Genomic DNA, 23,757 nt, shown 5'->3' with positions numbered 1-23,757 from the left:
CAGTTCCCTCAACCTTTCCTCATAAGATCTTTCTTCCATACCAGGCAACATCGTAGTAAAGCTTCTCTGAACCCTTTCCAAAGCTTTCACATCCTTCCTATAATGCGGTGACCAGAACTGCACACAATACTCCAGGTGCAGCCTTAGCAGTACCTTGTACAGCTGAAGCATGACCTCATGGCTCCAAAACTCAATCCCCATACCCATAAACACCAGCACACCATATGCTTTCTTAACAACCCTATCAACCTGGGTGGTAACTTCCAGGGCTTTATGCACCTGGACACCAAGATCTCTCTGTTCATCTAAACTGCCAAGAATTTTATTATTAGCACAGTACTTTGCATACCTGTTACTTCGCCCGAAGTGAACTACCTCACACGTTTCCGCATTAAACTCCATTTGTCAGTTCTCAGCCCAGCTCTGCATCTTATCTATGTCCCTCTATAACCCACAACATCCTTCAGCACTATCCACTCTGCCTACCTTAGTGTCATCTGCAAATTTAGTAACCCATCCTTCTATGCCTACATCCAGATCATTTATAAAAATGACAAATAGCAGTGGCCCCAAAACAGATCCTTGCAGCACACCACTGGTAACTGAGCTCCAGGATGAATATTTCCCATCAACCACCACCCTCTGTCTTCTTTCAGCTAGCCAATTTCTGATCCAAACCACTAAATCAACTTCAATCCTGAAACTCCGTATTTTGTGCAATAACCTACCATGTGAAACCTTACCAAACATCTTACTGCAGTCCATGTATACCACATCAACTGCTTTACCTTCATCCACCTGTTTTGTTACCATCTTGAAGAACTCAAAAGGTTAGTGAGGCACGACCTACCCTTCACAAAACTGTGTTGACTATCCCCAATCAAATTATTCTTTCCAGATGATTATAAATCCTATCTCTTATAACTTTTTCTAACATCTTACCCCCAACCGAAGTAAGGCTCACTGGTTTATAATTACTAGGGCTGTCCCGATTCCCCTTCTTAAACAAGGGAACAACATTTGCTATCCTCCAGTCTTCTGGCACTACTCCTGTCGACAATGATGTCATAAAGATCAAAGCCAAAGGCTCTGCAATCTCCTCCATGGCTTCCCAGAGAATCCAAGGATAAATCCCATTCGGCCCAGGGGTCTGATCTATTTTCAGATTTTCCAAAATTGCTAAAACCTCCTCCATCAACCTCAATCCCATCTAATCTTGTAGCCTGTATCTCCGTATTCTCACTAACATTGCCCTTTTCCAATGTGAATACTGACAAAAAGTATTCATTAAGCGCTTCCCCTATGTCCTCAGATTCCACACACAACTTCCCAGTACTATCTTTGATTGGCCCAAATCTTACTCTAGTCATTCTTTTATTCCTGATATATCTATAGAAGGCCTTAGGGTTTTCTTTGATTCTATCAGCCAACAACTTCTCATGTCCCCTCCTGGCTCTTCTTAGCCCTCTCTTTAGATCTTTCCTGGCTGACGTATAACTCTCAAGACCCCTGAGCTTTCACGCCTCATCCTCACATAAGCCTTTTTCTTCCTCTTGACAAGAACTTCATCATCTTTGGTAAACCATGGCTCCCTCACTTGACAACTACCTTCCTCCCTGATAGGTATATATTTATCAAGGACCTGCAGTCACCTTTCCTTGAAAAAGCTCTACATTTCAAGTGTGTCCATCCCCTGCAGTTTCCCTCCCCATCCTATGCATCCTAAATCTTGCCTAATCACATCATAATTGCCTTTCTCCAAGTTGTGCCTCTTTCCCTGTGGTATATACCTATCCCTGCCTATTGCTTTTTTAATCATAACCGAATTATGGTCACTATCGACAAAGTGCTCACCTACCTCTAAGTCTAACATCTGGCTGGGTTCTTGGATGTCACAATAGAGACATGCAATTTCTTTTGTGATTTTAATGTCAAGGCTGGTAAGAACAAGAGCAAAAGTCGTAGGGCAGTTTCAACCTGACACACTTCATAGGAACAGGGATGGGAAGATATGAGAGGTATGGGGTGGGAGGTAGAGACCTGGTCAAAAATATGGAAAGGCTGTTGAAGGAGAGAAGCAAGTGGCAAAGCAGATTCAGAATGACCATTGCAAGTGGGGAACAAAACAGCATTGCTGCAAGTGGATTGCAAAGGAAATATACAAAAAACATTGAAATTGAAGACTGCGATATCTGCGCTAACACAATTACTTCAAATGTAATTAATTGACTCTGAATTACATTGAGATTGTATAATAGAAATGTAAGCTCTTTTGTTAACTATGAACTATTTCATTCCTAATATAAGTTTCAATCATCAATTACTTCTTTCAACAATTAATGTTTTATTCCTTCTGTTTTCACAAAGGTCTTCATATGTTTTTGGTATTTGGGGTTATCATTTAAAGCCCTTTCTCCTAATCATTTTCACCCCCTTCATCATGGCTCACTCATTTTTATGCTCACCACATAATAGGAGCTATCATTGTTTGTTCATTTTTTTCAGTAACCATGAATATATTTGTGTGTTCTTTCTCAGTGCCTGGCTCAAAGACACTGTGGATCCAGTGATCAGAAAGTTGGATCAACGCATTTCACATCTTACTGGCTTAAATGTGCAGCCGCCTTATGCAGAGTATCTCCAAGTAGTCAACTATGGGATTGGAGGTCACTATGAGCCACACTTTGACCATGCAACGGTGAAAACAATAGTCTATTATGGAATATATCACAGCATGTAGATGTGTTTTATTGCATTATATTTCTATTACAATTTGGTTTATTATTGACAGTCCCTTGAAACTGGAATGAAATCTGCCATGATTTGTGCTTTCTCAGCTGACCAAGCTGGCGAATCCTAGTGCCATGGGTCTTTGGGCAGAGTGAGGGGTGCTCAAGCCAAGATTCTGCACTCCCATCTTCCACTTCTTTTACTTCACTACAGTAGAATTTCTGCGGCCAACTATGCTGCCACTTGTTGGCTGATGTGCCACTACATGGCATGATTTGCAACAAATTCTTCTCATGTACCAACATCAATTGGTCCCTTTTCAATGAGGCCTTCAGTTTGTCCTTAAAATGCTATGCCTGTCCTCCTTGAGATCAGGTGAAACTCATGAGTTGTGAAAATAATAATATGATCATGGGTGCAGTAACAGAGAAATTGGCTTCAGTGAAGAGGCTGGAATTTGTTTGCCCACTTTGAATTTAGATAGCCTTGGAGAGACCACTGGTGAATATTTTCCAGTGTCCAGAGATGCCTTTAGTCAATGAGTAAAGCTTCATGGTCATATGGAAGAGTGGTGAACAATAGCAATGTAGACTTTGTCCTCTTATGAAGATGTACATTGTTGAAAGCTCAATAGTTTAGATAGATATTGAAGTACTTGTGTACTACAATTTATGTAGTGTTAAGGTGTATTGGGGTATGTTTGACATGTGATCATGTGTTATAGTAGATATTGAGTTTTATGTCCATCACAATGCTTGTATTATGTAACGAATGTGATGCAGCTCATGTATGCTGTAAATGATTAGATTATTGTACGATGTGTAGCATATTATAGTGGGTATTGGCTTATGTTAACAGTTTTGCTCAGATAAGCTTGCACTTGCACAGAATGTATGTAAGACAATTATGGGTGAAGTAATACTTCTTTCTCAGAGAGGTCAATGTAAATCTACAATTATTTTAAAAGTTCTCTGAGCTAAGGCAAAAACAAAACAAATCTCCCTTTTCTGTAAGCACCAAAGTGATAGAAAGGTCATTGCCAGTGATATCAAACTGCATTCAGCAATAACCTGCTCACTACTGTTCACTTCAAGTTGCACCAGATCCACTCAGATTGTGACCTTAATATATCTTTAATCCCAACATGAAAAAAAGCTGAACTCAAGAGAGGAAGTGACAATGACTACTCTTGGCATCAAAATTGCATTTGACTTGATGTGGCATCAAGGAGCCCGAGCAAAACCACTATCATTGGGAATCAAGTGACAAGCTCTGCTGATTGGAGTCATATCTGGCACAAAGCAAGATGGTTGTGGTAGATGGGGATCAGTCATTTCAGCTTCAGGACATCTCTGCAGGAGTTCCTCAGTGGAGAGTCCTAGCTCCAGCCATCTTCAGCTGCTTTATCAATGACCTTCTTGCCATTATAAATTCAGAGGTGAAATGTTCACATGATGCAAGCTCTCCTCTAAGGGTCATACCATCCTGACTTGCAACTAATTTACCATTTCTTTACTGTCGCTGGGTGAAAATCCTGGAACTACCACCCTAACAGCAATGTACATAACACCTCATGGACTTCAACAGGATCAAGAAAGCAGCTCACTACCATATTTCAAGGGTATTTAGGGAGAGGCAATAAAGACTGGATTAGCCAAAACTCCCTGGACCCCATGAATGAATTTTTAAAAACTGCACAATATTCAATGCTATATGTGACTGCTTATTACTGAAGAAGTCCATGGCTAAATGCAGCAAGATCCAACAACACCTAGGCTTCGCCTGATACACAAGTGCCAGGCAATGACCATTTTCAACAAGAGAGAATCTAACCATTGCCTCTGGACATTCAATGGCATTACCATTATTGAAAACTCTCATCAACATCCTGGGCATCACCATTAACTGGACTCACCATATAAATACTCTGGCTACAAGAGCAAGTCAGAAACTGGGAATACTGCAGTGAATAACTCACCTCCTGACTCCCCAAGGCCTATCCATCATCTACAAGGCACAAGTCAGTAGTGTGACGGAATATCCCTCACTCACCTGATTAAGTGCAGTTCCAACAATGTTTAAGAAGCTTGACACTATCCTAGTTGAAGCGGCCTTTTTGATTGGTACCACATCTATAAACATCCGCTCCCTCCATCTCTGACGTTCAGTAGCAGCAGTGTGTACCATCTACAAGATGCAGCTCCCCCAGGATCTTTGGACAGCACTTTCCAACCCATGACCACTACTACCCAGAAAGATGAGGGCAGGAGATACTGGGAACACCACCACCAAGTTTCCCTCCAAGTTGCTCACCATCCAGACTTAGAAATATATCATCATTCCTTCACTGTCACTCTGGCAACATGTTGGAATGCCCTTCCTTAGAGCATTGTGCATGTATCTAAACCACTTGATTGCAGTGACTGAAGAAGCCAGCCCACCACTACCTTCTGTGTGACAATTAGGGGTGGGTAACAGATGATGGCCTAGCCAGTGATGCACATACAAATAATAGCAAGCTAATAGTTTATGCAGGATATCTTTGTGAATGACATATGCTACATTTGAAATTGGTTTTAATTCTTTAGTTTGTTTCATTCAGCTGGTTCATGTCACATATTTACTTCATAGTCAAAATATTTAATGGTCAAAATGTTTGTTCAAAGTTAATTTCTTTTTGGTTTGCATTAGTCCCCGAACAGCCCATTGTATAAACTGAAGTCTGGAAACAGAGTGGCAACATTCATGATATATGTAAGTACTGATCATATTCTGTTGATAAAAATGCATCTACTCTCAGATTTGTTAAGCTTTTGAGGACAATGGAAATGTCTTTTCTTTGTTCCTGCCCCCATTTACATGAGAGTAGAGGCATTTTTCAGTGGAGTTTTACAGGGTCGATGTTGCTGGGTTTTTTTATTCATTCAGGGAATGTAGGTATCACTGGCCAATCCAGCATTTATTGCCCATTCCTTTTGCCTGGAGAGCATTTTAGAGTCTGGAGTCACATGTAGGTCAGACAAGATAAGGATGGCAGTTTCCTTTCCTAAAAGACAATAGCAAACCAGATGGGATTTTCAACAGTTTCATGGTCATCATTAGACTGTTAATTCTAGATTGTTTTATTGACTTCAAATTCCACCATCTGCCACGGTGGGATTTGAACCCAAGTCCCCAGAATATTATTTGACTGTCTGGATTGATAGGTCAATGACAATACTGCTAGGCTATTGCCTCCCTTATAGATCATGTTATGAACAATTGGGAGAAAGGAATGTTTTCCAAATTCGCAGTGACACCAAAACTTCTGTGCAGCTAATTGTGCTAAATGATGTGCAACAGCACAAAGATACGTAACTGGCCAGGTCAGTGAGCTGAAAGGTTGTTGTGAGAATCTAACATAGGTGATTGTAAATTCTGAGGTGAGATTGGAGAAATAAGAATCTGGAGTATTTACAAATGTGATTCAAAGAATGGGACAGTGACAGGGAAGTGACTGGGGAATTTCCTGCATAAATAGTCAAAAGTACTGGCTCAATATTCAAAGGAGCTCAATTAAGTAGATACATTGCTGAGAGGTAAACATGGATGAGATTTGTAAATGTGAAGAAATATGTTTAAAGTTATTTCCAACCTGACCTTGGTGTGGACTTTATCAGGAGCACTGTGATTGGTTTGGTTCTAAATTATGGGAAGGAGTTCTTGTTTATGAATCATGAGGGAGGGCATGAAGCAGGGCTGCTAGGGCACCTAAACAGAGAAAATGGGACAACTTTGTGGGAAGGAGGCCTTGTGGGGAGAAGGATCAGACAGGCAAAGATTTTTTTCAGCGAAATGTAAAGCGCGTGCTTAATTCCATATAAATACTGTGTTATCCATGTTCAACCCACATGTTTGTATTTGCCTAATGCCAGCAGAATAAAGAAACCCTGCTTCACGATCTTTGGGTGGTCTGTGTGGTTAAGTTTCATTTTATGGTAGGAACCCATGCCTGCAGATTATTAGCCTGGGCCTCCTGGATTACTAGATCTGTGATTATTGCCACTATGCCACCATCTCCCCAATACAAAACAACCCAATGTCTTGGAAAGTACAGTAAATGCTCACCCTCTCACCTTACAGAAGACTTTAGGATATAAAATTGCACTCATGGAATTTTTTCTTTTTTGTTTCTCAAATAAAAAACTTGCATTCATTTGGCATAGTGAAATGTATCAAAGCTCCTCAATAAGTGACAAGGTATGGATAGGAAGTTCCTATTCCCTAGTCAATAAGCCCATAGCGAGGGGATATAGCTTTAAAGAAAAAGGTAGGATCAGTAGATAGGATTTGAGGGGAATTATTTTCACCCTGAGAGAGGTGGGGCTGTGAAATGTTGGACGGCTAGGCCTGTTGGTGGACACAGATGCACACAAAAAATGTAGGAAGTATTTGGATATATGCTTGGAGTTCTGTAATGGATCAGGAAGCCAGCCAGGAGGTGGAATGTGGGAATAAATTGGAAGACTACTTGTTGGCCAGCAGTTATGATAGACTGAATGCCCTCCTTCAAAGATTTCATTTTTGTGATGAAATGAGCACAAAAAAGAGATGACCTAAAGTTTACTGATAGAGATTTTAAGGAGCTAGTGGAAGGAACAGAGATAAGCAGAATGTTCCAGAAAGGAAATCACAGATTTTGGGCATGGACATTAAATGTTGGAATGATGAACATTTCAGTTTGTCTTGTGCAAACACTAATGGGAGATCCAGCAAATATTTGATGGATCTTTGACACAGGCACTCAATTTTCTGTCCATTCTGAAAGTTGCTCTGTGTGTTTACAATGTGATTTGGCGTGGGTGTACTGCCTTCCATAGTCTACCAGAATTCTGCATATATGTATTCATTTATATACAATTATTTATCTGCAGGTATAGAAGTTAAACATAATAATTTTGCATTCTTTCTTCAAAATCAAGGCTTCCTCATCCATTCCAAATGCAATAGCTAAAGCAAAGGTATTAATTTGTGATGTTGTTCAAGCCTGATATAGGAACATATTGAGTTCAGTAGTGTACGTTAATCCTGTGGTCTTCTAAATTGTATATGAGCCAATACGCATTGCCTTTCATAGAGTCATAGAGTCATGTCTTGGAACACTCGTTGGCTCTGGAAAGGTAATGATATAGCTGCACTGTGACCAAAACCAGCAGTGTGTGTGTTTGTTTAATCTCTGTGAAGACTGACTGACTTAACATTGAAAATGGTGCAGCTTAATCAAAGTGGTAACCAACTTTAATCTGTCTCTTCAATTAGGCTGTGCAATTTGGTTTGATGTAATGATATGGAAATAACAAATAGAACATAGAACATAGAACATAGAAGAATACAGCGCAGTACAGGCCCTTCGGCCCTCGATGTTGCACCGATCCAAGCCCACCTAACCTACACTAGCCCACTATCCTCCATATGCCTATCCAATGCCTGCTTAAATGCCCATAATGAGGGAGAGTCCACCACTGCTACTGGCAGAGCATTCCATGAACTCATGACTCGCTGAGAAAAGAACCTACCCCTAACATCTGTCCTATACCTACCCCCCCTTAATTTAGAGCTATGCCCCCTTGTAATAGCTGACTCCATACGTGGAAAAAGATTCTCACTGTCAACCCTATCTAAACCCCTAATCATCTTGTACACCTCTATCAAGTCACCCCTAAACCTTCTTTTCTCCAATGAAAACAATCCCAAGTGCCTCAGCCTTTCCTCATACGATCTTCCTACCATACCAGGCAACATCCTGGTAAACCTCCTCTGCACCCGTTCCAGTGCCTCCACATCCTTCCTATAGTATGGCGACCAAAACGGCACACAATACTCCAGATGCGGCCGCACCAGAGTCTTATACAACTGCAACATGACCTCAGGACTCCGGAACTCAATTCCTCTACCAATAAAAGCCAGTACGCCATATGCCTTCTTCACCGCACTATTTACCTGGGTGGCAACTTTCAAAGATCTGTGTACATGGACACCAAGATCCCTCTGCTCATCCACACTACCAAGTATCCGACCATTAGCCCAGTACCCCATCTTTTTGTTACTCTTACCAAAGTGAATCACCTCACACTTACCTACTTTGAACTCCCTTTGCCACCTTTCTGCCCAGCACTGCAACTTATCTATATTCCGCTGTAAGCTGACACATCCTTCCTCACTGTCAACAACAGTGGACGGCACGGTGGCACAGTGGTTAGCACTGCTGCCTCACAGCGCCAGAGACCCGGGTTCCATTCCCGTCTTAGGCGACCGACTGTCTGGAGTTTGCACATTCTCCCCGTGTCTGCGTGGGTTTCCTCCGGGTGCTCCGGTTTCCTCCCACAATCCAAAAAATGTGCAGGTCAGGTGAATTGGCCATGCTAAATTGCCCGTAGTGTTAGGTGAAGGGGTAAATGTAGGGGAATGGGTCTGGGTGGGTTACGCTTCGGCGGGTCGGTGTGGACTTGTTGGGCCGAAGGGCCTGTTTCCACACTGTAAAGTAATCTAAACTCCACCGACTTTCGTATCATCCGCAAACTTGCTCACCCAACCTTCTAGCCCCTCCTCCAGGTCATTTATAAAAATGACAAACAGCAATGGTCCCAAAACAGATCCTTGCGGAACACCGCTAGTGACGACACTCCAAGATGAACCTTTGCCATCAACGACTACCCTCTGTCTTCTTCCAGCCAGCAAACTCCTAATCCAAACCTCCAACTCACCCTCAATACCATACCTCCGTATTGTTTGCAGTAGTCTACCATGGGGAACCTTATCAAACGCCTCACTAAAATCCATATACACCAAATAAGGAAGACCATCCCACTGTGGTGGTTTACCCTGTCCCTTCATATTTATGAAAGTCGCGTAACATTTATGCTGAAGGCGTTTTGATAAGGCCAACCTTGTGTTTTATTATAGTTAAGTGCAGTGGAAGCTGGCGGGTCAACTGCTTTCATTTACGCGAACTTCAGTGTTCCTGTTGTCAAGGTGAGTGGGATTTATCTTATTTTGAGATGTGGTTGGTGGTATTCACTATATTAGTATAGACATAGTTATAAATTGATATTTATCTCGTCTGAACCTCAGCCATACAGACGGTCAGTTGGGGCTGAACAATTTACCTTGGTGTGCTATTGAGTTAAATACTGGAAAATCAGATAGTAGTCCATGATCATTTTCCAGCAACCCTTGTAAGTGGTATGTGGTCATTAGACAAGGACAAGAGTGGGCTTGCATTCAGTGCCCACCATGGACAAGATTCTGCCAGCAATCACTGACAAGGCTTGTAAGTGAGCAATGGACAAATATTGGAGGGTGACCAATATATTTGGAACTGTGCCTTAGCTTGGAGTCAACAGATTTAGAACCAAGAAGTAAGAGATTTTTTATGCATCCTCTTAATCTGTATTTAAAGAGAGGTTAGTCATAATAATTCCATGTTTACTGGCATTACATTACACGCCAGATCATTCTCAATGCCAATGGAAAGCTTAGTTCCTCTAATGTTTGGCTGACCTTCGTGGTATAATCACACAGCAGGCTTAACTATTAAATTAAGCTTCATTTTTGCTCAGCTTTATTTTATATATTAAAGATGTTTTCTTGTGTGATTGACTCAGTGGTGGAACTACATTCTTAATGACGGACATGAGCAGCAGCCTCCGTGGTTCTTTTTTGTAATAGAAACCTAAATGGCAATTTTAACAATTTATGATATGAGTACAGGACAAATCAGACCTAAGAGTGAAATCTGGTTTCTTGGTCATGATTTTTTTTCAGTTTTAATGTGATGATACTTTACTGAAATAAAAGAATGCAATGTAACAGATTTGATTTTAATGATAAAACAGAATTTTATTACATAAAAGAAATTAAGCTAAAATAGAATAACCCAATCTATTTACATATAATGCAAATGTAAAGATTTAGAAATACACAATAAAATACAATTCCATTAATCCCAAAAGTTACACTCTTCTATAAATTCTAAAACAACAATGCTTTGCAGATTCTAAAAACACTCCATTATAGTACTTAAACCTAACAGAATCTCCTTCTCAATCATGTCTACAGATCTAATTTAGTTGTGACTTCAACTGTTAGATTAGAGAGTCTGATAGTCTCTTCCTGCAGTCTTCACACCTGACCTTAAACTTTCTCAAATAACTTCTCCAGGGTTTTGCCCAAACATTTCTGATCTGGAGCTATTATTGTAGACCTTACTATGTGGTAATCTATTTTTAACCAATCTAAACTACAGTATCTTCCCCCTTTTTTTAGGAGCAACTACTGTATACATATATCTTCAGCTAAGAACTAATACTGAAGGATTTCTCTCCCAAGTATGGTGTTTTCCTGTAAACCTTTTTTTTAAAGAAGTAACAAATCAGAAAGCCATGTTTACTATATGTACTTTGTCCGCTTGTAAATTCTCTAAACATAATCAAAGCCTATTCGTTTTTGGAGGCAATGTCTCTCAAACCATTTTAAGAACAATCATTCCAATGGCTTTCTGTACGATGGCGCCAATGCTCAGCTTCTTCATTCACACTGCAGCTCTATCCAAACAAACTGAAAGAATCTCTAACCTATTGGGCAATTGCATTGGTAGTCATTCTTGCACTGCCCTCTGGGTCCCCTTGCCTGCTTCACTTTCAGATACACTCATCTGTTCCTGACCTCTGACCAAATCAGAACATCCTGTCCTACGTGGGGTCACTGCCTCCTCATACAAAGAATCCATACTTTCCCTCCCTAATGTGTTACACTGTCTGCCCCCTTTCATCAAACACCTCACTCACTAAAATGTTAGTTTTATACTCCATTTCCTTAGCAGCACTCCTTTGCCTCGGCTGCATTGAAGAAACCTATATTTGTGGTCAGCTGAACTGGACCCAGAGAAACTAGATTCAACCATTGAGCTAATTAATGTTGTGGAGAAAATATAGAGAACCACCAGGAGATGCAGAGAGTTCTACAAGAAGTAGGTCTTTTATTTGCAAACAAAAAACCGTGACACTGAGAAAGCTGATTCTCGAATGCCCATGAACCTCAGGGTCTGTGGATTTTAATTTTTTTTTATCATGTTTCTGTTCGCTTATCAGCATGTCCAACTATATTAATCAAAGTACCTCACTCTAGCTACACAATAAACCAGTGATGTTAGTTCGCATTATCTCTTTAGTTGTACACTCTACTTGATGTTATTCTAATGTCACGGTTAGACATTTATTATCACTTCTGCTACAGTGATCTTTCATTGCAGACTAACCTATCATGATAAATATTCAGCTATTCCATCTAATACAGTAGTCTCCTGTCTCAAGCTGACTCTACTAACTATTAATTAGATATTTTAATGTCATATCCCAAATATTTACGGTCCTAATCCTGTCATAATAACACTTAACAGAGAAACTTGCTTTATTACTTGTGTTATCTCATCTCGCCATAGTGACCTTTCAGCCTTAACCTTACTCTGCTAATTGGTGTAAGAATATTCCACTATGGTTATCCCATCCTGATTCCCAGTGGTCTTCATGCTTTAACCCTTCCCATGCTTTCATGTTCTTTATTTTTCATATTAACTACTCAGCTGTCACAGTAGAGCGATTTTACCCTGTCTTAGCTGCAGAAAGAAGTAATCTTCATTGGTTTACACAGTACTTTTTAGTTATTGCTCATTACAGGCTAGATTAGGTTTTAAGAACAAATTAATACTTTAAACTTCCCACTCACTAAATTCATAGATTTGTACTCAAATACTTTAGTTGCTCCCATTTTAGTTCTTGGCATCTGCCCCTAAACCCATAATCTCAACAATACAGATTCTGTCACAGGTGTAATATTGAGTGTGACTTCTCATACTTGTGAAGTCTTCTCTAACTGAATGCAATCAAAAACTTCTCCAAATGTTAAAATATCCTAAATTACTTACACTGTTTCAAAATTCTTGTTACTTTTTGAAAAGTATATCATATCGTTTTAACTGAATCACCGATTTTACTTTCAGAATACCACTTCAAATGTTTCGACTAGAATGAGTATTTGGTGAAATCTTAACTTCATATTTTCAATTCTTCCATCAGTTTAAAGCAAATAATTGAATAGAGCCATCTCTTTTTCTTGTGCTGAATTTAATATTATATCAAATTCAAAGTAATTCAGTTCCTAATTGGAAATGTAGAAGTCCATATTACAGAGGAGGAAGTGCTGGGTGTCTTGAAATGCATAAAGGTGGATAAATCCCCAGGACCTGATCAGGTGTACCCTAGAACTCTGTGGGAAGCTAGAGAAGTGATTGCTGGGCCTCTTGCTGTGATATTTGTATCATCGATGGTCACAGGTGAGGTGCCGGAAGACTGGAGGTTGGCTAACATGATGCCACTGTTTAAGAAGAGTGGTAAGGATAAGCTAGGGAACGACAGACCAGTGAGCCTGACGTCGGTGGTGGGCAAGTTGTTGGAGGGAATCCTGAGGGACAGGATGTACATGTATTTGGAAAGGCAAAGACTGATTAGGGATAGTCAACACGGCTTTGTGTGTGGGAAATCATGTCTCACAAACTTGATTGAGTTTTTTGAAGAAATAACAAAGAGGAATGATGAGGGCAGAGCGGTAGATGTGATCTATATGGACTTTGGTCAGGCATTCGACAAGGTTAGATCTCACGGAATACAGGGAAAACTAGCCATTTGGATACAGAACTGGCTTAAAGGTAGAGGAGAGGGTGGTGGTGGAGGGTTGATTTTTCAGACTGGAGGCCTGTGACCAGTGGAGAGCCACAAGGAACAGTGCTGGGTCCTCTACTTTTTGTCATTTATATATGTGATTTGGATGCGAGCATAAGAGGTATAGTTAATAAGTTTGCTGATGACACCAAAATTGGAGGTGTAGTGGAAGGCGAAGAAGGTTAACTCAGATACAACGGGATCTTGATCAGATGGGCCAATGGGCTGAGAAGTGGCAGATGGAGTTTAATTCAGATAAATGCGAGGTGCTGCATTTTGGGAAAGCAAATCTTAGCAGGACTTATACACTTAATGGGGAGTGTTGCTGAACAAAGAGACCTTGGAGTGCAGGTTCATAGCTCCTTGAAAGTGGAGTCGCAGGTAGATAAGATAGTGAAGAAGGCATTTGGTATGCTTTCCTTTATTGGTCAGAGTATTGAGTACAGATGTTGGGAGGTCATGTTGAAGCTGTACAGGACATTGGTTAGACCACTATTGGAATATTACGTGCAATTCTGGCCTCCTTCCTATCAGAAAGATGTTGTGAAACTTGAAAGGGTTCAGAAAAGATTTACAAGGATGTTGCCAGGATTGGAGGATTTGAGCTATAGGGAGAGGCTGAACAGGCTGGGGCTGTTTTCCCTGGAATGTTGGAGGCTGGGGTGACCTTATAGGTGTTTACAAAATTATGAAGGGCATGGATAGGATAAATAGACAAAGTCTTTCCCCTGGGGTCAGAGAGTCCAGAACTAGAGGGCATAGGTTTAGGGTAAGAGGGGGAAGATATAAAAGAGACCTAAGGGGCAACTTTTTCACGCAGAGGGTGGTACGTGTATGGAATGAGCTGCCAGAGGAAGTGGTGGAGGCTGGTACAATTGCAACATTTAAAAGGCATTTGGATAGGTATATGAATAGGAAGGGTTTGGAAGGATATGGGCCGGGTGTTGGCAGTGGGACTAGATTGGGTTGGGATATCTGGTCGGCATGGATGGGTTGGACCAAAGGGTTTGTTTCCATGCTGTACATCTCTATGACTCTAAGTGTGCAGATTGAATCTGCTGGTTTCTGAATTACTGGTATAGCTGATATCTGAATTGCTTGAGCTTCCTTTTAGCAGCAAGGGGCGCAGTAAAACATTCCATGCCATTGCTGATCAGGTTGGTCTATTATTCTGACTCCAATCATTCTTCTTGGGATCTCTGAGCATTTACTTTAGGATTTCGAACCACAATAAAACCACAGTTTACTTTTGCAGTGTTAAAACATCCCACCCCAAGTGCTGGCAGCAAAAAGAAACATCTGGCTTTGAGAAATGTCAAAATGTCTGAGATGGAGCGGAAAGTTTATTGGAAAAAACGAGTTCATATAAGTGAAACCCAATCTGTCAGAATTCACATAAAGCCTGACGTTGGTGGTAATTACTTTCACAAGATCTTCTAATAATGGTTTATAATCATTTTCAGTCAAATTCTGTAAATTCATGGTTGTGGAATATATAGGTCTGACGTAGTAACAAGGACAATTTTGCAAGACAAATGCTGAAATCTGAAACAAAAATCAAATAGAATTAAATTTAATTAAAAATATCAAATAAAGTTCAGTGTAAATAATTTTATGCTTACAAATACACATTAACTATTAAGAATCTGTGAAACGAAAAGCAGAAAAAGTGAAGCGAAAGTTAAAGTAACAGATATAGAATGTGGAAATGAAGAACAGCAGCCAGTTTGCACATTGAATACTGCAACATGATTAACTCATGTTGAGAAGATCAAGCTGGATTGCAGACATTGGATCAATGTGAACGTGATTCCATTTTGTCATGGGAAAAGCATACCCTCTGAAACCACTCAACAAGGCATGAGTAATGCTAAGTTTTAATGGGCCAAAACATCTATGCTTTCTAGGGGCTGGAGTCTGAATGTGGGAAGTGCTATTAGATGCTAGGGCGTTCCAGTACCAGTCAAATGCATTTCGATATGCTGCATTCCACCTTGACACAGTTTATCTGTATCAAATTGGTCATAGCAAGAGTCCTGTTCCAGATGTAGTGATTTCATTGAATGGTTACCTCAAACATCTGCTGGATACAGTGTGGGACTAAACATGGCTGAGGCTATGTCTTGAATTGACAAGCAGATCAGCTTTAGAAATGTCAGCATCTAGTCCTCTGGCTATTCAATCTGTACTGCAAGAATCATTAGCACCAGTAGAAGATACTATTAACTGTAACAACACTTGTTATGCTGCAGTCTTTATTTGAGGCTGTTCTTATCCTTTTATTTTCTGCTGGTTTATCAAACTATACATTATCAATAACTGACCCATGAAGGACTCCCCTTCTCAACCTCTCCTCTCACCCAAGGCTTGGTGACCCTTTGGTTAAACCTCTACCAGTTGTCTCTCTTTAATGAGAGACCAGTCCTATGGTCTGGTAAGACTATGTTAACTTTACATTTTCAATCTAGTCACAAGTTCTTTGCTGAAGTTTAAAGTGTAATAAAATGCTCTGACATAATGATAGATTACATCCTTAAACCATGTTAAGAACTATACCTCAGGTATTGTTTCAATTCTCTTCCTGCTTTGATTTCATGTTAATAGATGAGACAATAAAATTAAATCAATAATAATGGAAAGAATTCAAATTTCTTACACTTTGAACTATTTAATTTTTGAAAGTTCTCCAAATCTGCCTGATGGAATTATTCCTTCACATAGGAATGTCTGTATATTGTATAAAGTTTAGTCGAATGCTGATTTGTCAATGACACCACTGGTCTGTGAGTCACCCAGATCTCACTCTAATTCCAAGATGTTACATGTGCAAATTATTTACTTTAATCCATATTTTCATAACCTGGCCAAGAACTGGAAAAATCCTATGTGCTGATATAATCCCAGCTGATGTTATTACTGGACAAATCACATTTCAGACAAAAATCTGGCCTGATAGATCATGTTTTTTTTCTTCTTGGTTTAAATGAAGCAGACTTTCACTGAAACATAAACACACAATGCTGCAGATTTTATTCCAATCATAAAGCAGATGTTTATTACACAAAAGAAATGAAAATAAAATAGAATAAACTAAACTATGCAGAGGCCTCCATCTCAGCCTGCTCCAGAGGTCCCTTAGCATCACAGATGCCAGCCTTTAGCCAATTCATTTCACTCCATGTGATGTCAAGAACTGATTGATGGCACTGGATACTGCAAAAGCTATTGGCCCTGACAGTATTCCAGCAATAGTACTGAAGACCTGTTCTCCTGAACCTGCCACTCCCCTAGCCAATCTGTTCCTGTACAGTTACAACATTGGCATCTAGCCAACAATGGAAAATCGCGCAAACATGTCCTGTACACAAAAAGCAGGACAAATCCAAACTGGCCAATTACCTCCCCATCAGTCTACTCTTGATCAACAGTAAAAACCTGAAAGGTGTCATCAACAGTGCTACCAAGCAGCACCTGCTCAGTGACACCCAGTTTGGGTTCTACCAGGGCCACTCAGCTCCTGACCTCATTACAGCCTTGGTTCAAACATGGACAAGAGAGGTGAATTCCGGAGGGTGAGGTGAACATGACAGCCCTTGGCACTAAAGCTACATTTGACTGAGAATGGGATCAAGGAGCCCTAGCAAAACTGGAATCATAGCATATCAGAGGAAAAACTGTCTATTCATTGGAGTCATATCTGACACCTTGGGAGATGGTTGTGGTTGTTGAGGACAATCACCTCAGCTCCAGGACATCTCTGCAGGAGTTCTTCAGGGTAGTATCTTAGGTCCAACCATCTTCAGCTGAATCATCAATGACCTTCCCTTCATTGTAAGGTCAGAATAGGGGGTACACGCCACTAATTGCACGATATTCAGCACCATTTGCCACTCATAAGATACCGAAGCAGTCCATGTTCAAAAGCAACAAGATCTGGACAATATCCAGGATTAGGCTGAAAAGTGGCAAGTAACATTCAGGCTGGACAAATATCAGGCAATGACTGTCTCCAATGACAGGCAATCTAACCATTGCCCCTTGATAGTCAGTGGTGTTACCATCTCTGAATCCCCCACTATCAACATCCTGGTATGGTCTAGCTATATTAAAACAATGGCTACAGGAGCAGATCAGAGGCTAGGAATACTGCAGCGAGTAACTCACCTCCTGTCTCCCCAAAGCATGGCCATCATCCACAAGGCACAAGTCAAGAGTGTGATGGAATACTCCCCACTTGTCTGATGGGTGCAGCTGCGATAAAATTCAAGAAGTTTGACACAATTCTGAACAAAGCGGTCTGCTTGATTTCCACTACCTCCTCACACATCCATTCACTCCACTACTGAAGTCAGGAGCAGCAGTGTGTTCCATTTATAAGGTGCCATACTGAAACTTAACAAGGATCCTTAGCACATCCCAAACACACCACCACTGCCATCTAGAAGGACAAGGGCAGTGGATACATTGGCTCACCACCACCTGCAAGTCTCTACTAAGCTTTTACCATCTTGACTTGGAAATCTATCACTGTTTCTTCAGTGTTTCTAGTCGGAATCCTGGAAGTCCCTCCCTAAGGCTATTGTGGATCAACCTACAGAACATGGACTATCGCAGTTCAAGAAGGCAGCTCCCACCACCTTCTATAGGGCAGATAGGGGTGCGCAATAAATGTGGCCAACCAACAATGCCCATAGCCCATGAATGTATCTAAAAAAATTACATGTATGACAAATGTCCCTTGTCTTTCACATCTACAAGGCTTAATTTAACTGTGGCTTCAATTTCCCATCTTGAGAATCTGATATCCTCTTGCTAGAGCCTTCATACAGCTGAACTTAAACTTTCTCAGTTTCAAAGAATTTGTTCAGAATTGTCACCAAACACTTCTGGTTCATGACTTTGAAGCTAAACTGAGGTAATCTTTTTCATAACAATTCTGAAACATTTCCTTTTTCAGGAGCAAATGTTCAACAGATTTACCTTCAGCCAAAATTTCTGCAAAACAGCCCAATGTTGAAGTGTTAACCTTAATCAAAAAAACCAAGAATCGTTTTGTTGGCTCAAAAACTCTCAATGAATACAAAATTTCATTCCATTCCAGGAACTCTTGTATTTTTAAAAATAAATCATCATGGCTACAGGAATATTTGTGAGTTAATTATTAAATACTTTCTGGCACACAGATCAAAATCCACATGCCACTAGCTCATATGCAAACCCTAAAATAAATGATATTGAATATATATATATATATATATATAAATATACATATATATAAAACACACACACCTTACATCACATTTGATACAACTGTGAAGTTAGACGTTTTTTTGAAATGGAAACAATTTATTAACAAACATCTACATAATGAAGCAGATATTCTCTTAACGTGCAATCCAAAGGTTTTTAGGTTTAATGTACTTTCTTTTGGTCATTTTAAGTTAAAGACCTTTACTGGTTTTATTTGCTAAAGCCTGCATGTTAAATTAGTGCCATATTGCAACTGCACTTAAGGAATCAGGAACACCATCATTTATAATTTGAGTCAAAGCAGATCTTTCACTGTAGGTTGGCATCAATTCCATTTGGTACAATAGAATGATAGACTTAATTCCCATGATTTAATATCCTATTGCTTTCTAAGGTAGGTACCAAATGTTCTGATTGTGCTTCAAACAGTCTTGCAGTGACTGGCTCCTTCTCCCCCACATGATCAGACACCAGTCCCAGATATAATGAGACTCTCTGGGGATTTTAAGCCTCCAAATAAAGTCAGCACCCAACAACCTTCCCCCCCCCCCCCCCACAAAAAAAAAGCAACAATCATCCCTCAAGTCTTTGATGTTTCAAACTGATTCATTGGCATCCAAAATAACTTGCTTTGTATTTTAAAGTATAATTTACTTTCAGCATTCACAGTTGTTAGAAGTGAAATGATGTTAATTTATGATTATAATTGTGATAATTTACTATCCCCATGAAAGCAAGCAAGGTGCAAAAATAACTCATCTTACATATCCTGTTTGAATACAGATTCGTTAACCTTCTTCACATTGCATTCACAATAAATTGTTCCTTATTCATTTAGAATGCAGCCCTGTTTTGGTGGAACCTCCACAAAAATGGACAAGGCAATTCAGACACCCTTCATGCTGGCTGTCCAGTGCTTGTTGGAGACAAATGGGGTAGGTGCTTGATTCAAGTAATTGTGAGCTACTTGCTCTATACCTTCCTTAAAAATGACAATGCACAGACAATTGAGCTCACCACAACAGCTAGAAACAAACAGGATCAGATGGGCCAATGGGCTGAGAAGTGGCAGATGGAGTTTAATACAGATAAATGCGAGGTGATGCATTTTGAGAAAGCAAATCTTAACAGGACTTATATACTTAATGCTAAGGTCCTGGGGAGTGTTGCTGAACAAAGAGACCTTGGAGTGTAGGTTCATAGCTCCTTGAAAGTGGAGTCGCAGGTAGATAGGATAGTAAAGAAGGCATTTAGTATGCTTTCCTTTATTGGTCAGAGTATTGAGTACAGGAGTTGGGAGGTCATGTTGGTCATGTTGCGGCTGTACAGGACATTGGTTAGACCACTATTGGAATATTATCGGAAAGATATTGTGAAACTTGAAAGGGTTCAGAAAAGATTTACAAGGATGTGCCAGGGTTGGAGGATTTGAGCTATAGGGAGAGGCTGAACAGGCTGGGGCTGTTTTCCCTGGAGCGTCAGAGGCTGAGGGGTGACCTTATAGAGGTTTACAAAATCATGAGGGGGGAATTCCAGAAGTAAAGGGCATAGGTTTAGGGTGAGAGGAGAAATATATAAAAGAGACCTAAGGGGCAACGTTTTCACACAGAGGGTGGTGCGTGTATGGAATGAACTGCCAGAGGAAGTGGTAGAGGCTAGTACAATTGCAACATTTAAAAGGCACCTGGATGGGTATATGAAGAGGAAGGGTTTGGAGAGGTATGGGCCGGGTTCTGGCAGGTGGGACTAGATTGGGTTGGGATATCTGTCGGCATGGACTGGTTGGACTGAAGGGTCTGTTTCTGTGCTGTACATCTCTATGGCTCTATGACTCTGTATAGGATTGTGAAAGTTTTTTAAAGGGGTAATGAAATTAAGATAACCAGAACAGATGCTAGTTACATGATTAATAATAGAGATGTGTCTAGTGCAAAAAATGATTCATATTATTTTATCAGTTTTTTAAAAATCATTCAAGGGTTGTGAGCTTCATTAGCTGGGCCACCATTTATTGCCTATCCCTAATTGCTGATGAGGAGATGGTGACGAACTGCCTTCTTTAACCACTACAGCCCATTTGGTGTCATTGCACCCGCAATGCCATTAGGGAATGAGTTCCAAGATTCTGACCCAGCAACAGTATAAGTAATTTCCCTTCTAAACCACTCGCATCCTGACTTGGAAATATTTCATTGTTCCTTCACTACATGTATACCACAGCTAACTGACTTCTAGCACTTCTGCTTATTTGACTGTAACCTTCACAGTGCCCTGACACTTGAACTCAATCTAGTTCACACATGAGAACCTCAGTCCAACTAGTAAACTCTGACAGAGTTGAAACTGGCTTGTTAACCCATGTTCTTGTTTATTCGTCAAAGAGAAGAACACAAACTATGCCTGCAGTTTCTAACATAACCTGCAGGTGGTGGTTTGCCATTGAGCAAGGGATTATCAGCCTCTTGTTATATTTGTAGTCACAAGAAATCACAGTGTAACCTATTTTGACTTGTGATTTCATCCTCTGAAGGTTTTTTGCTTGATGTTCCCTTTGCATCTTTGGGTGTGACATTCCATTGGTCTCTCTACCCAGACAGCCAAGTAATTTAAACTCAGGGTATGTTTCGCCGAGCATCTCAGCCGGGCCCACACGGGCCACCCTGACCTCCCAGTCATTGCCCATTTCAATTCCCCTTTCCATCCCCTCTCTGACATGACCATCCTCAGACTCCTCCATTGCTACAGTGAATCAGACTGCAATTTGGAGGAACAGCACCTCATCTTCTGCCTGGGCAGTCTACAGCCCAGAGGGCTCAACATGGAGTTCTCCAATTTCAAAAACCCTCCCTTCCCATCACCTGACTCCCTTCTCAGCCCCTCCCCCACCCATTCATTCCCTTCAGTCCAACCAGTCCATGCCGACAGATATCCCAACCCAATCTAGTCCCACCTGCCAGAACCCGGCCCATACCCCTCCAAACCCTTCCTCTTCATATACCTATCCATACTCCTTTTAAATGTTGCAATTGTACTAGCCTCTCCACCTCCTCATGCTGCCTGGCTTGCTGTGTTCTTCCAGCCTCCTGCCTTTCTACCAAATAATTTACATCCATGGTCAGTTTTGACTGTGATGTGAAGGTGCCAGTGTTGGACTGGGGTGGACAAAGTTAAAAATCACACAACACCAAGTTGAACGATAACTGGTCTTGTGTGATTTTATTTTTGACAGTATCAGCTCACTTCGCAAAGCCAAAATATGACAGATATTTCGGAAGAGGAGCGATAGATCACAGAGAGCTTGTTTATTTAGTCTGAGAGATTGCAGAAAGAGATAGTCACTCCTGATGTGCTCCCAGGCAATGCTGGAAAATCCCTTAGTTGTGAAACGCAACCTAATTGTCTCATTTTTATTCACTCATAGAACATGGGCATCTCCATCTAGGCCAGCATTTATTGCCCATTCTTAATTGCCAAGAGGACAGTTAAGAGTCAGTCAACCACATTGCTGTGGCTCTGGAGTCACGTGTAGGCCAGACCAGGTGAGGACAGCAGTTTCCTTCCCTAAAAGAACATTAGTGACTCCAATGGGTTTTTTCCAACAATCAGTAATAGTTTCATGGTCATCAGTATCAGATTCTTCATTGAATTCAAATTCCACCATCTGCCGTGATGGGATTTGAACCCAGGTCCCCAGAACATAAGCTGAGTTTCTGGATTAATAGTCTAGCAATAATATTACTAGGCCATTGCCTCCCCTTATTTAGATACAAGAACAGTGACATGAACACTGGGTCAATGAATGAGGTGATACATAGCCCAGACATTACTACAACAAACTAACATATACTAATAATACATTATTACTGATAAAAGTTTTGTTTTTCACTAAAAGGAATAATTCCATAATTTGAGTTAAACGATATAAAAATACAACGTAATGGCAACTTATTACTGAGCTGTGGAATAAAAGTTAATTTAACTTAAGTTTAGCAGGTTATTTGGGAGAAAATTAATACAATTAATATTAGTGTTTCTTTTCTTAGCTTTTGCTATTTTTCTAAAGTTAGGAAAAACCATCAAGTCTAATCATTGCTGGTATTTTTGAGCAGTAGTAGAGTATTTGATGTGAAGCCTTTTAGCAATTTTTCTTTCTTATAAAAACCTTTTCAGTGGCTAACAAGTGGATCCGAGAACATGGGCAGGAGTTTCAAAGGAAATGTGGAGCTGACCCAGATGAGTAAACGACCTCTTCATCATGGGACCTCTTGGAGTACAAGAACCTGTGCTGTGCATGGAGACGGGTAGCGCCATATGTTTCTAAAATAATGACTGGGAATCCAAGCTTTGTTTGGACAGCAGTGAGGCAGCCTGGCCTGCAGCCAAAATATAGTTCAGCACTGAGTAGTATCTGAAGAGTGGAGCTGAGCAGTTGTTAACTCCAGGCAATAAAGCTCTTCATTAGTGGCAATGCTACCCCTCCCCCCCTCAATCCCAAAACCAGGACACATTGCTGCAAATTTCCATTCATTTTCAACACTGACTGTGCCGAGGTAATTGATTTCTGCTGAAGGGAATTTGGTGTCAACCACATCCAATATGGAAAAGCTGAAGCAAAGACAAGAGGACAATAAATTAACTCCAAACAAATGAAGCCAAGAAGACGTATTTTGTGAAATCAGTTCACTGTAGCAAATTTTTGCACTGCATCATTCAATTCTGAGGAGAATTTCCTTGGAAAATTAAAGGAAAATAAGGGGGAACCAAGTCTCTGTTTCTCTTGATTTTGAGATGCAAACATTTTTTTTTAATAGATATTTTTATTAGAAATTTAACATTTTTACAAGTTTACAAAAATAAACAAAACTCTCAGATATAAACATTGATATACAATTAGCTCAAATATACAATAGCCAAAATTTGACAAAAAAAAAACAAAACTCAACTATCTACTAATCTAACCTACAACTAACCAGGGTGTATATTTAAGTCTCTTACATGCTCGGGATGTGTTAGCATCAGATAT

The 23,757-nt window shown here is 40.3% G+C and overlaps 1 protein-coding gene across 1 annotated transcript in view; it reads left to right on the top strand.

The window, feature by feature from the left end:
- The window catches only part of p4ha3 (prolyl 4-hydroxylase, alpha polypeptide III), an 84,368-nt gene extending 60,880 nt beyond the window's left edge, over positions 1-23,488 (top strand). The window contains exons 9-13 of the mRNA XM_043692211.2: positions 2,539-2,698; positions 5,422-5,484; positions 9,673-9,741; positions 19,573-19,669; positions 22,905-23,488. Of these exons, the coding sequence (XP_043548146.2) occupies positions 2,539-2,698; positions 5,422-5,484; positions 9,673-9,741; positions 19,573-19,669; positions 22,905-22,975 (460 nt within the window). The 3' untranslated portion in view covers positions 22,976-23,488. The remainder of the gene's footprint in view (positions 1-2,538; positions 2,699-5,421; positions 5,485-9,672; positions 9,742-19,572; positions 19,670-22,904) is intronic.
- The last annotated feature ends 269 nt before the right edge of the window (positions 23,489-23,757 follow it).

Source organism: Chiloscyllium plagiosum, unplaced genomic scaffold (assembly GCF_037043375.1).
Source record: "Chiloscyllium plagiosum isolate Xiang-an unplaced genomic scaffold, Cpla_swu_hap1 HiC_scaffold_6, whole genome shotgun sequence".
Taxonomy (NCBI): Eukaryota; Metazoa; Chordata; class Chondrichthyes; order Orectolobiformes; family Hemiscylliidae; genus Chiloscyllium; species Chiloscyllium plagiosum.
Note: the sequence above shows the minus strand (reverse complement) of the source record. Positions and strands in the feature narration are given on the sequence as shown.